This window comes from Colobus angolensis, unplaced genomic scaffold (genome assembly GCF_000951035.1).
Source record: "Colobus angolensis palliatus isolate OR3802 unplaced genomic scaffold, Cang.pa_1.0 Scaffold394, whole genome shotgun sequence".
Taxonomy (NCBI): Eukaryota; Metazoa; Chordata; class Mammalia; order Primates; family Cercopithecidae; genus Colobus; species Colobus angolensis.
This window is the reverse complement of record NW_012117310.1, coordinates 1458012-1473207: the sequence shown is the minus strand read 5'-3', so window position 1 is coordinate 1473207 and position 15196 is coordinate 1458012. Positions and strand designations below refer to the sequence as shown.

At 36.4% G+C, this 15196-nt stretch overlaps 1 protein-coding gene across 3 annotated transcripts; it reads left to right on the top strand.

The window, feature by feature from the left end:
- Positions 1-3264: 3264 nt before the first annotated feature.
- BET1 (Bet1 golgi vesicular membrane trafficking protein) lies at positions 3265-13857 on the top strand. 3 transcript variants are annotated; one of them, XM_011955079.1, is made up of 5 exons: positions 3272-3437; positions 7953-8077; positions 10777-10833; positions 12709-12742; positions 13184-13857. In XM_011955079.1, the coding sequence occupies exons 1-5, from the start codon at positions 3419-3421 to the stop codon at positions 13198-13200; spliced, it is 252 nt and encodes an 83-aa protein (XP_011810469.1). In that variant the 5' UTR covers positions 3272-3418; the 3' UTR covers positions 13201-13857. The 3 variants fall into 3 exon arrangements, with proteins under 3 accessions (XP_011810468.1, XP_011810469.1, XP_011810467.1); XM_011955078.1 differs by having other exon boundaries at positions 3265-3437; positions 12709-13857; XM_011955077.1 differs by having other exon boundaries at positions 3278-3437; positions 7953-8083; positions 12709-13857.
- The last annotated feature ends 1339 nt before the right edge of the window (positions 13858-15196 follow it).

The window sequence follows — 15196 nt, the reverse complement described above, 5'->3', positions numbered from 1 at the left end:
GGAAGCATAGTGCCAGCATCTGCTCAACTTCTGGTAATGCCTTAGGGAGCTCTTACTCATAGCAGAAGGTGAAGTGGGAGAGGGCAGGTTATATGGTGAGAGTGGGACCAAGAGAGACAGGAGGTGGTGCCACATACTTTTAGACATCAGACTCATGTGAATTCACTCAAGGGGATGGTGCTAAGCTATTCATGTGGGATCTGCCTCCATGATGCAAACATTTCCCACCAGGACTTACTTCCAACATTGGGGATTACATTTCAACATGATGTTTAGTTGGGACAAATATCCAAACCATATCAAAGTACAAAATACAAAATGTGCAATTTTAGTGATTTCACGAGTAACGTGCTCTTATGTTTGCATTTAAAACTGTCATTGCACAATATAAAGATCAAGGGTAAAATTAATGCTAGTAATTTATGTTTTTCTTTACTCAGAAGAATATTAAATAGCAAATAAAAACACCATGACAAGTTGGTGTGGGGAGGAGAGGAAGGATGGTAGGGAGATTACAGAAGAAAGAAAAGTTTTATATCTTAATACCTTTAACTGAACTTTTCCTGTTTTCTGAACTAGAGGCACAACATTTTCGTTTTGCCTTGAGCCCCACAAATTATGTGTCTGGCTGTGCTGAAGACTTTAAGGTTGGAATTGTGTGCCTAATTTCTACTTACTATGACTGAGAAGCCTGCCATGAGTGCCAGTAATATTCCCAAATTATGGAAAAGAAAAATCAAATTGGTGACTTTTTGGAAACTCCTTGAAAATATTCTTTGCATTCTTAAAACTTTTAAGTAAAACTCATTCTTTCTCAAACATGAATAACCAAAATAATTTTTTAACACTCTATTTCTTCTTCAAAGGCATGGCTTTATTTTATCACAAGTATTACAACATTATTTTTCTTCTATTGGTCTTGAAAATATGCAGTATTTCTGCTGTCCTATAGGTTACACAGATTTTGATTGCCCAGCATAGTATCTCTAATAGCCTTGTGTTTTCTGGGCTGAGTTAGGAACCTGACCATCATTTCAGTCTTCAGGGAAAATGTGCTTTAAATACCAAGCAACTAACTTAGAAACAAACTTTAATCCATAGCTTGTTTGTAAATCAAGAGCTTTTTGTTTCTAGTTTACATTTGGTGACAGTTCAAATATGATGCCCAAGATACTGAATTTGCTTCATGATTGAAAATTTTGTTGATGTTTATTGAACCAGTTTTGAGAGCTTGGTATGCTCTTTTCCCCTTGGATTGGACTTGTCCTACCAGGAAGAGGTAGGACAACTGGGCAGGCAGGAAGCAGACAGATAGGAGAAAGAAAAGTTCCAATTTTGCACCTCAATTCAGACATTTCCTGCTTATATTCTTGCTTTTGTAGTTACTAGAAGGAATACTTAGTATTATTTTAAGTAATTTTTAGTCCTTTGTCTCCTAGAGATCTACAAACATTAAATGTTTTCTGTGAGACTATCCTGCTAGAATAGAGAAGAGGTTCTAAATGCTATTCATCTCTACAAACTTTATTTGCCTTCAATCAGTAAGAAAAGTTAAGTATTTTAATTTAAAAAGGAAAAAGCACAACGAGAAAAGTGAAAATTATTCCCCTGATCGCTAATATCAACTATGGTCACATTGAATAATTCTTTTTCTGCACATTAGATTCATTTTTCCTGCCTCATCTTTTGAGTGCAAATTTTTTTTCGGATGAGATTATCCTAATTCGATACTGGCAATGGTAACTGAAAACAATAATTTGGATTTTTTAGGTAACAACTTCAATATGAACTAGCTTTGCCTTACTTCAGTTATATTCTTAGCACATTATATGTTTTCCTTGTAACTACATTTCATTATTATGTCTTCCTATCATTTAAAGGAAAGAGTATATTTTATGTAATCTAAATGGTTAGTTCTGGTAAATATTAACATATTTTCAGAAATAACGGTTTCTACATTTCTATCAGCAAACCTTCAGTAAGACAATTTTTAAACATGTTTTAATTATATAACATGCATTTTTTTTAACCAGAGGACGTCACAGATTTTAAGTCATAAAGGGACACCTAGCTATCATTTCTTTTATTGAATCTTCATCTTTTATTTGTAATAATTGTCCCTGATATTATGCTCAGTTAATTCCATTGCTTTTAGAAAATGGAGATTTTTTTCTATCAAAACACTATCGGATAAAGCTTCCTTCCCAGGTTAATAACTCTTATCAAAAATTGTTTTCGTGTGTTTTTTACCAAAGCAACTTAACGCAGAGACTTATGCCACTGTTATAGTCAATGTTAATAACGTCCTGGGAAAATATGAGGAAACGCTAAGTGATCAGAGATCACATATTAGGAAATCTCTAGTGTGGAGACGATTCCATTGCCATATATACAGCAGCAACAACAAAACCGCAGACACCCAATGGATTTTGATGGCCTCCTGTGTATCAGGGTTTGTTTTTTTTTTTTCCTTCAAAAACGATGATTTCATCGTATTCTCACGATATTCCTGTGAGATAAAATGAAATTCTAGGATTAACCCCGATACCAATAACACCTCCATCTCGCCAGCAAACTTTTAAACCCCTAAATTGGCACACTGCCTTGTGTAAAAAGTTAAGTGGGAGGGAGTTTAGGGGTCCTTTGGTCCCTATAACAACTAAAAGTCTTGGTTCCTTCTAGAAGTACAACAGATGCAGTAACAGGGAACTAACTATTCACAAATTATTCAGTGCCTCCGGCGAGACCCCGCGCCTTTCCTAGTTGGCTCTTATCTGAGCAGGAGTCCTACTCAAAGGCACCTGGTTTTCTCTCCTTTACCGGATACTACGAGGCACAAATCGGTTACTTCTGTGGGTGTCGGATTACTTGTTTGTAAACTGAGAAACCTGAACAAAGTTTTGTCTAACTTTCCCTCAACTGCCTCTGGAGGTGAGAGGGAGTACGAGGCTGAATCAGGAAAGATACCCCAACCACCCTCTTGTGGGTCGAGAGGAGCAGATCTGCTCGGTTAATCTTGGTGGTTAACAAACTGAAAGCAGCTACCTGGAGCCGCGAGCGGAGCAGCGGGAACGTTGAATCAGAAATCCAGAGTCGGAGCAGCAGTAGAAGCCGCCCCCTTTTCCGGAAGCCCCGGCCGCCCCTGGAACCTGGCTCACACCACGCCCTCAACAACACGTTATGCGTCGGTGAACTACATTTCCCAGAATGCCATTCAACCTTCTTCCCAGGGCTCCAATGAGCGCCCTGGTGACGCCATCAGCAGGCGCGGTGTTTAGACTCTACTGATGTCGTGGCGCTTTAGAGGAGGAAGTTGGTGTTTCGCCCGGCCCTGGTACTGAAGACGCGGTCCGGGTCACAGATCTTTCCTACTCACCCAACGCCCCGCGCCCGCCTTTTCTCTCTCTCCTCTGGCAGGATGAGGCGTGCAGGCCTGGGTAAGAAGAGGGCTGAGGTTCGAAGTTCGGGGCCCTAGAACCGGCCATGCTGGGCGCGGAAAGAAATCAAACCTGTCTTCTGTTCATGGCATTTGGTCCAAAAAACAGGATGTCTAGAGGGGATCTTTGTAGGTCAACTCGAGTGGAAACACACCATTTGTCCCAGATCCTTGGAGTTTCCTTAAGTCTGAGTCAGATTCAAGTTTGGATGGTAGGCTAGAGAAAGTAGTGGACTGGGGATGGGTGTGTACAGGTGGCATCTCAGTGGTCGAGTGTTTTAGTGTTATTGCCTGAGCGTGGTTATGGACACTGCTATGTTTTCCAAAGCCCGACTCCGGTTTCTGTTTCTCTACTGGCCCTGGATCTTAGTTTCTTCAGAAGCGGAATTTGAAGAGTGGGTGGTTGCACGCAAAACACAGTAGTAGTGGTCGTTAGTCTGGTAACAGTGAGTTACAAAGGTAAATAAATGTACGTGTCATTAATGTTAAAGGTCCTGGAACTGTAACTTCTGGGTCAAAAGCGATTTCTTAATCTGAACCTTGTGCCACGGTTAAGGCAGTAGAACGTAATAAGGTTTGGCGACTTAACATTTGATCTTCACCTTTGGAGTTAGTAAACCGGCTCATCAGCAAGAATAAGTTAGACCCAAGGAATTTTAATGGGCCCTTATAGTAACGCACAGCTACTAGAACAGCATTTTCTGATTCTGAAGCTTTCTCTTAGGACACGATTTTTTTTTTTTAAAGAAGACCCTGCTAAATTAAGAGTGCAGTATACTTCAGAAAATAAATGAAACATTTGAAAAAAGATAATGTTACCTTTCTCAGTCATTATAAGATTGAAAAAAGAAAAAAAATTGCCCAATGTGTCAGATATTTAAAGTCAATGAAAGTTGCCAATAACCATAGACTTGTTTATTTATTAATAAATTGTAGTATGAAAAAGTTTTTTGTTTTTTTAATGAAGTTTTTATGAATACTTGGATCATAGAAAGTGGGGCCAGGTAAAGTGGGGCCAGAAAAAAAAAGAAAGAATTTTGAGTAAGTTTGGTTTTATATGTCTAAATGTTTTTCTTGTTCATCATCATTAATGACAAAAAAAGATTTATTGTGTGCTTGAGTAAGCTCTAGGTATACAGTTGTTTGTTGCCCGGTTTGCGATCCCCAAAGCTTCCAGTCTAGGTGGGGAGTAGAAATATGTGCAAAGATAAGTTATAATACAAAGTAGTCGCTATACATCCAAATTACCAGATAGGTTCTACATATAAGGGATGGTCTCAGAGATTTCAGAGATAGATTACTGTGTACTTTGTGAAGAAGATCCTTGTGTATTTTGTGGAGACATAGGAATTTGAAGTAGACCTTGAATAATGGAGAGTGGGGGAAGTGGGTTCCAGGTAGGAGGAACTAAAAAGAAATAAGGGATTATGATTAAACCAGTTTGGGTGAAGTAGGTGATGCGGGATCACACTGTGGAGATCTTTGCATGCGAGGCCAAAGAGTTTGGATTTCATCAGTAGGCCCCTAGGCCCTTTTGAGCAATTTTCTGCTGCAGTGTGCCATGTTAAATTGCAGGAAAGTGACTTGAGTAATGGTTCTCAGCCCTGACTGTGCATTAGAATCCGCTGGGAAGTTTTTAAAGTATTATTTCCTGGACCTCAGCTCAGCCAGTTAAATTAGAATTTCACTAATTTAGAACCCACTACCTACTCTTTTTTTTTTTTTTAAACATTTTTTCTTTTCTTATTTTTAAAGTATGAATGTATATTGACCTGAAATTTTAAATTTGGGATCATAGTGAATCTGATAGATATCTGTAGGCAGAAGTTGCCACACTTCACATGAATCTCTAACTGGTTTTGTTAGCTTACTGATAGAACCCATCCAAAAGAAGTAGCATTTATCTAAATAAACAAAGGCTGAGGATGATCTTCAGTACTCACTAGCTTTTTTACAACTTTTCATAGCAGTACACCACCAGAAGGGAAGTGGCTCTGTTTGGAATAGCAATTCTAGCATTTTATTTGTTTTTTACTTTTTTCATTGTATTTGGGATGGGTCATAGTTTGAGGGAAGATCAACTCTTTAATAGAAATGTGCATTGATATATTTTTGGCAATAAATACAAGAATTTCACTTTGAATAAATGGAACAGCATGGAAGAACTCTAAAATTAAAATTAATATAGGCAAAAGCAACTAAGCAAAGGAAAGAAAAAATAGGAAAGAAAAAATTTAGAATGAATTCCTTGGTGAAGTTGTCAAATGTTTCCATTCAACCAGTCCGTAATTACTTACTGGGTAAATGTTGTATACTGAGAACCTCAGCCACACAAAATAAGAAGACATTATTCTTTTCTTTAAGTATCTTGGCCCTTATTAAACTACAGTTTGCACAGAGTATCATTGATTAATAGAGTAGGAATGCATTTTTAAATGGTAACTTTAATTGTTGACTAGGGGGAAAAATATGCCCACTCCTTGAGTTCTTTTATAATAACACATGTGGAGAGCTTCATGGATCGTGTGTCATGGATAGTGTGTCAGCAGGAAAATTCAGATAGTACAACTCTCTTCTGTTTGGAAAATACTTCTTCAATATTTTGTTGTGGTTTTTGTGGTGTTGGAGATTGCATAGGTATCTGCTGCATATAAAGTACTCATTAGGTACACGGAGGATATAGAAGCATGAGATACTGTCTTTGCCTTCAGAGAAGCATATGACTCCATTCTGGACAAAGGTGTGCATATTCAAAGTTCAATAACAGTGAACTCAGATTCTTTTCATTAATTTGTTCACATCATGTATTCATTGAGTGTACCTTACAGTGTGTATGTGTTTGTCGGTTTATGGGGGGACATACAGTCTTGAGTCAAACAAACTTAGTCTCTGCCCTTATAGTACTGTACAGAGTGCAATATTAATGTTACATACAATCATAGCTGTAAGAAATCAGTGAGAGTTTTGCTTCATAGGGAAAATGAAATTTGTGTTGTGCCTTGAAAGAACTTCCTACTCTCACCTTGACTGTCCTTCAGTGATCAGTGCTGTTATCTCCTGTCATTGCTGCTGCATCGCTCATTGAGCATATGGAGACCTCTAGTTTTGTTTGTTTTTAATAGATGCAGCCTTGCTATGTTGCCCAGGCTGGTGTCAAATTCCTGGCCTCAAGTGATCCTGCCTCCCTCAGCTTCCCGAGTAGCTGGGATAATAGGCGTGAGCTGCTGTGCCCAGCAGGCTCTGAGACCTTTAGTTTCGATATCATCCTTTTCCCCACATTCTTGAGCCACTGTTGAATCTACTTCAATATCTGTCCAATCTAATCCCCATAATCCAGATCTTCAACCACTCTTTTGGCAGGCAGTCTCAACCTCTTGGGGCTCTGTTTTTCTGCAACCCCAATACTATAAACTTCCAACTACAGATTAGTCCAACCATCCAGCTTCTCCTGGACTAACTCAGGCTGATAAACTCTTCTGTAGGAAAAAAACCACACACCTGGGAGGATTGAAGCCACCTTAGTATAGTGCCTCAAACAAGTTTGGTTTATCTTTAGTAATCCTGTGCAGTCCCGGTCCCTTTCTTCCATTCATTCTCCTTACTGTATATTCTGAATGATCATCCATTCTTCATCAGTTAGCCCGTTTTCTCGCTTTACTGAGAAAATTGATGGCAACAATTATGTTTAAAAAAAAAAGGTGTAGTTAACTAACACCCTGAACTATGCTGTTGCCTCTCAATGGCCCAACATATTTATGTACGTATTCACTGTCTAAGGCCCACTCCATCTGTTGTTTGATAGCCTGATGACTGTGAAGTACTACATTAGGGAGGGTGGTGGACGTTCTTATCCCTTAGAGTTCCATAAAAGTAGCACCTAGAAAGAACAATGGATCTGATACATGGTACTTCTTCAAATATATGTTGAAGAATAAATGAATCTCCCTCTTGACTCTCAGCTAACATTCCGCATGACTCATTCCATCTCTTTCCTAGAGCTTCAATTTGCCCCCTCCCTGCTTTGGCTCTTTCCTGTCCAACTGTCTGTTTAAGAGAAAGATATGCCAGTAAAGGGCCCTCACTGCTATGAGCTCCCCTCCTGCTGTATTAACCACTTTTCCCTTCCTCTTCATAGCCATGCTTCTTCAGTGTTAGCAGTAGATGATGTTACTGCTTTTAGAACTTTTATTAAAATATATGTTTCTCTTGAGCAGGGAATGTATCCTGAATATCCTTGTGTATTAGTACCTATTTTTGTATCTTCTGAGCAATCAATAAGTAGTCCAGAAATGTGTATTAAAATGAACTGAACTGAATATTCTTTGGTTAACAGAGGGTAGTGGAAAGAATTGATCTGATCTCTGTTTGGTTATTTATTTTTTAAATTCATTTGGAGTATGAATATTAGAGACATATGTGGTTTACAACGCCCTCCAGGGGTCTTTTTCAGTTCTTTCCTAACAGTGTTTCAAAAGTGGCTTCTCTACAATCACCTTTGTGACTCTGATCCTTGCAGGTGAAGGAGTACCTCCTGCCAACTATGGGAACTATGGCTACGCTAATAGCGGGTATAGTGCCTGTGAAGAAGAAAATGAGAGGCTCACTGAAAGTCTGAGAAGCAAAGTAACTGCTATAAAATCTGTAAGTGTATAACAAATTTTATATGTGTTTTAATTCATCTATTTCTATACATATATAATTATAAACTATATTCTTATTGACGTCATCCTAAGGAATTCGTTTACTCAGATACTGTAGTTTTGTGAGGTCAAAGTACACTCAAAATTTAGACTGTGCTTTGAGTAAGTTAGAAAATGTGGCACATCAAAAGATAGGATTTTTTTTTTAATACTTAAGAAAAATCTCCAGCTGTTTTTTATATACTGTGTGCTGTCTGCTGTAATGTCTCAAACAGAGCTGTCCATCTTCCACCCCCAAGTAGCTCTTCTGCTTTTTTTAATCCAGTCTTCTAAGCTATAAATCTTGGTCTTTCTTATTTCTACCTTTGTACTTCATTTCGGTCACTGAGTATTACAATGTCTTTCTGATGTTTCTATCTTTGCCTTTCTAGTTCTAATACTATCCCCTGGTTTTCTTTTCTTTTTTTTTTTTTTTGAGATGGAGTTTTGCTCTTGTTGCCCAGGCTGGAGTGCAATGGCATGGTTTTAGCTCACTGAAACCTCTGCCTCCTGGGTTAAAGCAATCCCCTGTCTCAGCCTCCCAAGTAGCTGCGATTACAGGCGCCCGCCACCACACCTGGCTAATTTTTGTATTTTTAGTAGGGATAGGGTTTTACCATGTTGGCCGGCTGGTCTTGAACTCCTTAACTCAGGTGATCCGCCCACCTTGGCCTCCCAAAGTGCTGGAATTACAGGTGTGAGCCACTGCGCCCGGCCTATCCCCTGGTGTTCTTAGTTGAAGTATTGGAAGAACCTCTTAACCTATCTGTTCCTGGTTTTTTGCACATTATGATCTGAGTTATATAATCATTGCCACAGTCCTCTTTTAGAATATTTTAAAGCTTGCATCCTGCACTCCCAGAAGTCTTCAGTGTACTTCCACGATTTAATAAAGTTCATGCTTCATAGCTTGATTAAATCAGATAGATCTTTCAAAAATTGGCCTTAGCTTTTGAGATCTTATCTCTCACACTTCCAGAATCTGTATGTGCTTTCTACTAGACAAAAAAGTAACTTTTCTTCTTATGAACATAAGACCATTTGTGCCATTTCTGTAGCACTTATTCATATTGATTTGCATTGGCCTTATTTGTATGTAAAAGGAATTTACCAGAATGCAAGTTTTCTATTGTACTCTCTTTATATTCTATATAGGACCTAGCATAATTCCTTATCAGTGGTGTTAATTGAGTAAATTAGTATTGAGCAAAGGAATTACACAAAGATGATTTTAATAATATATGTGATTGATACTGCATTATAATGAACATGAGGTTCACTTGTAAAGCATTCAGTAGAAATCCATGTTGATAAAACTTACTTGGTATTTCATTATAATCTTTGGAAAATCGAATTACATTCAGCTGGAGACCTTTAGATTTTGAAACAGGATTGTTTTCAAAGTCATATTAAACTAAAATAAGTTGATTTATGAACTGAGTAGTATTGTATAATACCACTTTTAAAAATACCACACTTGGAAGGACTTAAGAATTAAATGCCTTAAAAAAAATGCCTAATGTAGATAATTTAGATTACTTGTTAGAAGAAAGTTGTGATGTCCTGGAAATATTTTTCCTTGGCATAAATGACAGTGATAGAAGTTGAGTAATGTGGGCAATCTAGCTTTATAGTTACTTTATTATCTCTGAGTTGTTAAATCTGGCAGGAAAGCTCATGTTCTGATCTACAGAATTCTAGTATGGTTTTTTCAGTATTATCCCATGTGCTTTCACACACATGAAGAACAATATTTGCAGTGGTTTACCAAGATTTTCAGTAGATGATTCTGTTTATTTAAATATCTTGGAAGTGAAGCCTTTGATGAATCTGTCCTATAAAGTATTAGATAGATTTTAGTTTGAATAGCTGTCGTAATTACCTATAGTATTGTGTTTTGTAAGCTATGGCTCTTTTCTGCGGAGCTTCAGAAAGTAACACTAATATATATATTTTTTCAATTTATTACCATATTTTAAAGCAAAAACCCTTAAAATCTAAGGAAATAATCAATTTAGACATATTTAAAGTAATGTAACATTTCGTTAGGAAAATATTAAATACTTTTGTCTAGATTTGAATTGGTTGTATGGGTATTTGTCAGTCTTTTGAAATGTAAGAAGGTTGGGTACTGGGCTTAATTCTTGGGTGATGAAATAATCTGTACAACAAATCCATGTGACATGAGTTTACCTGTATAACAAACCTTCACCTGTACCCCAAACCTAAAATAAAAGTTAAAAAAAATAAAAAATATGTAATTTATAAAATATAATAAATAATAAATAAAATGTAAGAAGGAAATATACAGATATTTGTAGGAATTTGTAGCTTTTGTAGGAATATAATAAAGATATAAAAGCATGCAAGTGTGAGAGAATCAGAGAGAAGTAGTACATACCAAATTAAAATATGGAATTGAATATTAAGATGAAATTAAAGAAGAAAGAGGAAATGCCCATAATTTGGGAGGAGTAGAAATTCCAAATTCCAAATTTATTTTGTATTGATCTTGATGGAAAGAGTATCAGAAGAAGAGAGTTTGTGTCTAGAAGACCGTTTCGTTTCAGAAAATGTGTATGCTTAGAATGACATTATTTTTACTTTATAACCTTGAATACTTGTATGTGAGTAATCATGTGTATACCTTCTTCTTTACAGCTTTCCATTGAAATAGGCCATGAAGTTAAAACCCAGAATAAATTATTATCTGAAATGGTAAGTGGTTATGTTTTTAACTTTAAGAAATTTGATCTAATATTTGCAAATAATAGAATTTCAACTTTTATTCATTTTGAAATAGATACAGAGAGCCTAAGTCCTTGATTCCCATCCATTTGTATCTAATGTGTTTAGAATAACTATAAGGTTTATTTTTTGCCATGCTTTTGCATTTTTCATCTCGTCTCACACATGTAAGTGGGAGGAACAAGTGGAAGCCAATATATCTTTAATCCTGTTTATAGAAAAATTGTTAAAAACTCAAGACAAATGACTATTTTGAGTAGTCTTAGAGATCTCAATAGTAGAGACTGCTAGTAATTTATTAACCAAGCAATCAAAAAGCACTTTATATCCAGCCAACCAAATGTCATTCACTTAATGGAAACTTACTCTTTTGCTTCATTTCCTAAGGATCACGTCTGAAAAAAGTGCTCATAGATGTGAACAGCCCAGAACCTTTTCTCTCTAACAACATATACCTTTTCTTGTTAGAGTCCTCTTCCATTTGTTAATGTTTATCTTGAATGTCACGCTTCTCTGAACCTTCTCTGGTTCCATGTGCTTTTAAAATTGTGCTATTCAAAAATGAATTTGGCATCAAAAGCAATGTTCTTGCTAAGCTTGTGCGCTGTAATCAGCTAGGGACCTCTTTAAAAATGTATTGAAGAGACAATGTATTCTGTCTGTAAATACACTGATTTAGAATTTTGTAGGGAGGGATCTAGACATAAATATTTTGAAAGAAGCATCTCCGGTGATTCTGATGCATAACTGTGGTGAAGAACCATAGATCTAAAGTGTATGAGCCACATAGACACTGAGCTGTACAAAGGATATTATTATGCCAGGGCCTTTACATCTCAGGATATTAAAATTTCTGTGAAAGTATGTGTAATATTTCTAGTCCATACCTAGGCCTGTCTCATCTTTAGGATTTTCCAGCTATGTTTTAATATGGTAGTTTTTCCCCATCCATATTTATAGTCCTTATCACATTTTACTACCTCTATATGATGTTCTCTTAACTTTTAATAGACTCTACTTCAAAGTCAGCTGTCTAAACAAAAGGATATTAAAAGTAAAGGTCCAAGGCCGGGCGTGGTAGCTCATGCCTGTAATCCCAACATTTTGGGAGGATGAGGTAGGCAGATTACCCAAGGTCAGTAGTTTAAGACCAGCCTGGCCAACATGGTGAAACCACATCTCTACTAAAAATACAAAAAAATTAACTGGGCGTGGTGGCCTGCGCCTGTAGTCCCAGCTACTTGGGAGGCTGAGGCAGGAGAATCACTTGAACCTGGGAGGCAGAGGTTGCAGTGAGCTGAGATTGCACCACTGCACTCCAGGTTGGGCAACAGAGCGAGACTACATCTCTAAATAAATAAATAAATAAAGGTACATTTAACTGCTAACCATATTACATTTAACTGCTAACCATATTACATTTTGGATGAATTCCTCTACTTGGGTAGCAATCAACCATTTGACCTTGGGGAGCAATGACACAACAAAAAAATGGGAAGAAAAATCTGTGTGATAATGCACAAAGTACTTACATTTATTGTTAATGTTTTTTTATCCACATAATTCGAATAACACCTAAATAGTTTTGAGTTGTTGAATTACTCTGTGGGGCTGAAAGAAGTATTTATTGGACACTGAAAGAGCTTTTTATTCACTGAGAGTATTACTGTATTTTGCATGGAGAAATCAGGCTGATTATCCAAGGTTATCAACAGGCTCCTGAATTAATTAAACATAAAACTGTCATTACAAATGTACTATGGTAACAGTTATTCAATTACTTGGATGTGCATATGTAGACTTAGAATCTAACTATTATATTTTATTTGCCTTTATCTCTGATAGGATTCACAATTTGATTCCACAACTGGATTTCTAGGTAAAACTATGGGCAAACTGAAGATTTTATCCAGAGGGAGCCAAACAAAGCTGCTGTGCTATATGATGCTGTTTTCTTTATTTGTCTTTTTTATCATTTATTGGATTATTAAACTGAGGTGATGCATGTAATTGTGAATTTGGAATTTGTTCCAACTTAATGGCTTGGAGTACCACTTTGATAAAAATCAGCATCAAAACATTCCTCGTGTTCAAATATTGTGGCATTTTCCATTGAAAATTGCTGAATTTAGCTTATTTTATAAATCACATTAGTTAATACAGGGCTCTTTGAATACTGTTTCTTAATGACTCATTTTAGCCCCTATTTTCAGGGGTAGTGAGATGGTATGGCTCCACTGATTTCCAGTTTGTTTTTCTATTATTTGCCAACTGTCAGATTAAATAACATTATAATATTTTGTTGTAATCATAAATGCAGGTTTATGTCCCATGTAAGGAAACTTAGTGGGAGAGTAACAGAATGCCTGGAGAGCCTGATTCTGAGCTCTTGAAGTAGTCAACCAGTTTGTGGTAGAATGGTAATTGAATTTTCCTAACTGTATCAACTCTAATGATATACTCCCTTCTCCTTTATTTAGTTAAAATCGTAGGCTGATTTCTTTTTACTTACAATCTTCCTAATAATTTTTGATGATAATGACCCCTCATTTCTTTCTGCCCAAAGACCTCATTCTTTAAATAAAGCTTGTTATTTTGGCATATTTCTGGTAGGGCCTATTGTACATGTGTATCAGTATAGTTATTGTTTCATATTCACTTTATAAATTCTCTTGGCTTATAATAGTTTTATGATTTTTACTATGTAGGTAGGATATTTGATTATCATTTGTGACAGAATAATGTGAAGTTAAGTAATTACTGAACTCTAAATGGAAATAGTATGCAAGAAACTCAGACGTTGAACTTGAAGATAAGAGTATTGTTGCTTTAATCCAGTGTATTTGTTTATGGAAAGAAAAACCTAAAGGCAGACTGTTGAGTAAAAAAAAATATTAAAATATTGTTAAATATTCTGTATTACTATTTTGGAATTTATCCATTTATAGGCTCCGAAAATAAATTTTTAAATAAAATATATTAGTTGACTGTGTTGCTTCCTTGTTTAAGCCTCTTTTACATTCTTAATAGAATCTGAGAAATGGTCCTGAAAACTCAGATTCCAACCCAAATCAAGCAAAGCTAATATTTGTATTGTTGGAATTTGCTTCAAACAAATAAGCAAATCTTGACTCTATTTCAAAAATCTCTTTAATTCTTTATATTTTTGGTTACGAATGTATTTTCTTTGATTTTATTGAGTTTTCAATTCTTTTTGTTCACCCCCAATAACCTGTCAATTTGGGTCCTGTTTTTACTGGCTGCATTTGTCATTATTTGGGCCTCTACCTGACAGGTTAAAACCAACGGAACTGAGTGTGGTTAAGTGACTTAAACAGACAAGCCTGAGGTGTGATGGGAGAGGCACTGGTTTGAGTTAGATGACGTGGGTTCACATCTCCGTTCCTTCACTTGCTCAGTGCTTTTGTCCTTGATTTCTTCATTACACCATCTATTTCATAGGATAATTTTGAGAAGTAGATAATGTATTGTAAAGTGTCTGGCATGTGATAATCACAATAAATGTTGGTTCTCACTGTCATTAACAGAAATTCTCAGAAAAGGTAGTTATTTTAAAGACAAGACAATCGGTTGTTTTGAGGCTTTGAGGTGATGAAATTCCTCCAAGTAGGTATTTTCATCAGACAATTGCAGAGTGACTCATTCATTCAAGAAGTTTTTAACTGTACTTCGTGCCAAGTATGTGACACCAGAGCTCAGGGGAGACTCAGAAATCATTGTCAATAATTAAAGTTGTGAAAAACGGGAAGAGCAGAAGGCCAAAGAAAATGACTTAAAGATGAAAACAGGATAATCAACAATGGAAGCAGAGGATATCAAAGCCTTAGGAAAACCAATGATGGCAAGAGAAGGGTGGATTTCAGGATTGTTTGGCTTTTTATGAAAGTACTTTGTAAAATATTTAAAAACTTTAAATGTGGACAGTATCATCAAACAGATTTCAGGAAAAGGGATTTGGGGTGGTATAAAAGTGATTCTCATCACTGCATGGTTCAACATTTCTTATGATTTTTATTTCTAAGTACTATGTAAAGTAGGTCTCTACCTGGCATTTTGTCTTGCTCGTTCACATCACTGTGTCTGCTGAGATTCCTGGCAAACTGGCATGTCTCTGCCCAACCAGGGATCCTTCTGCCAACACCCTCTTTTCCCATCTAAAACAAATAGGCAACATTTTAAGCATCAGAATTCTGGAGCAGAGAATACTAGCACCTGTCCCCATGAAAAGCTCTGGTTCTATAAAATAGCTTTCCTAATTTTTTAATGCTCCTAAATTTCAAGTTAGATATATTGAATTTACTTCTTTGAGACA

Excerpts from the sequence above, each read along its gene's own strand:
- BET1 (XM_011955077.1), top strand. Across the intron at positions 8,084-10,776 it reads CTGCTATAAAATCTGTAAGT|CTTTCCATTGAAATAGGCCA; the intron begins GTATAACAAATT and ends TCTTCTTTACAG. Across the intron at positions 10,834-12,708 it reads ATAAATTATTATCTGAAATG|GATTCACAATTTGATTCCAC; the intron begins GTAAGTGGTTAT and ends TATCTCTGATAG.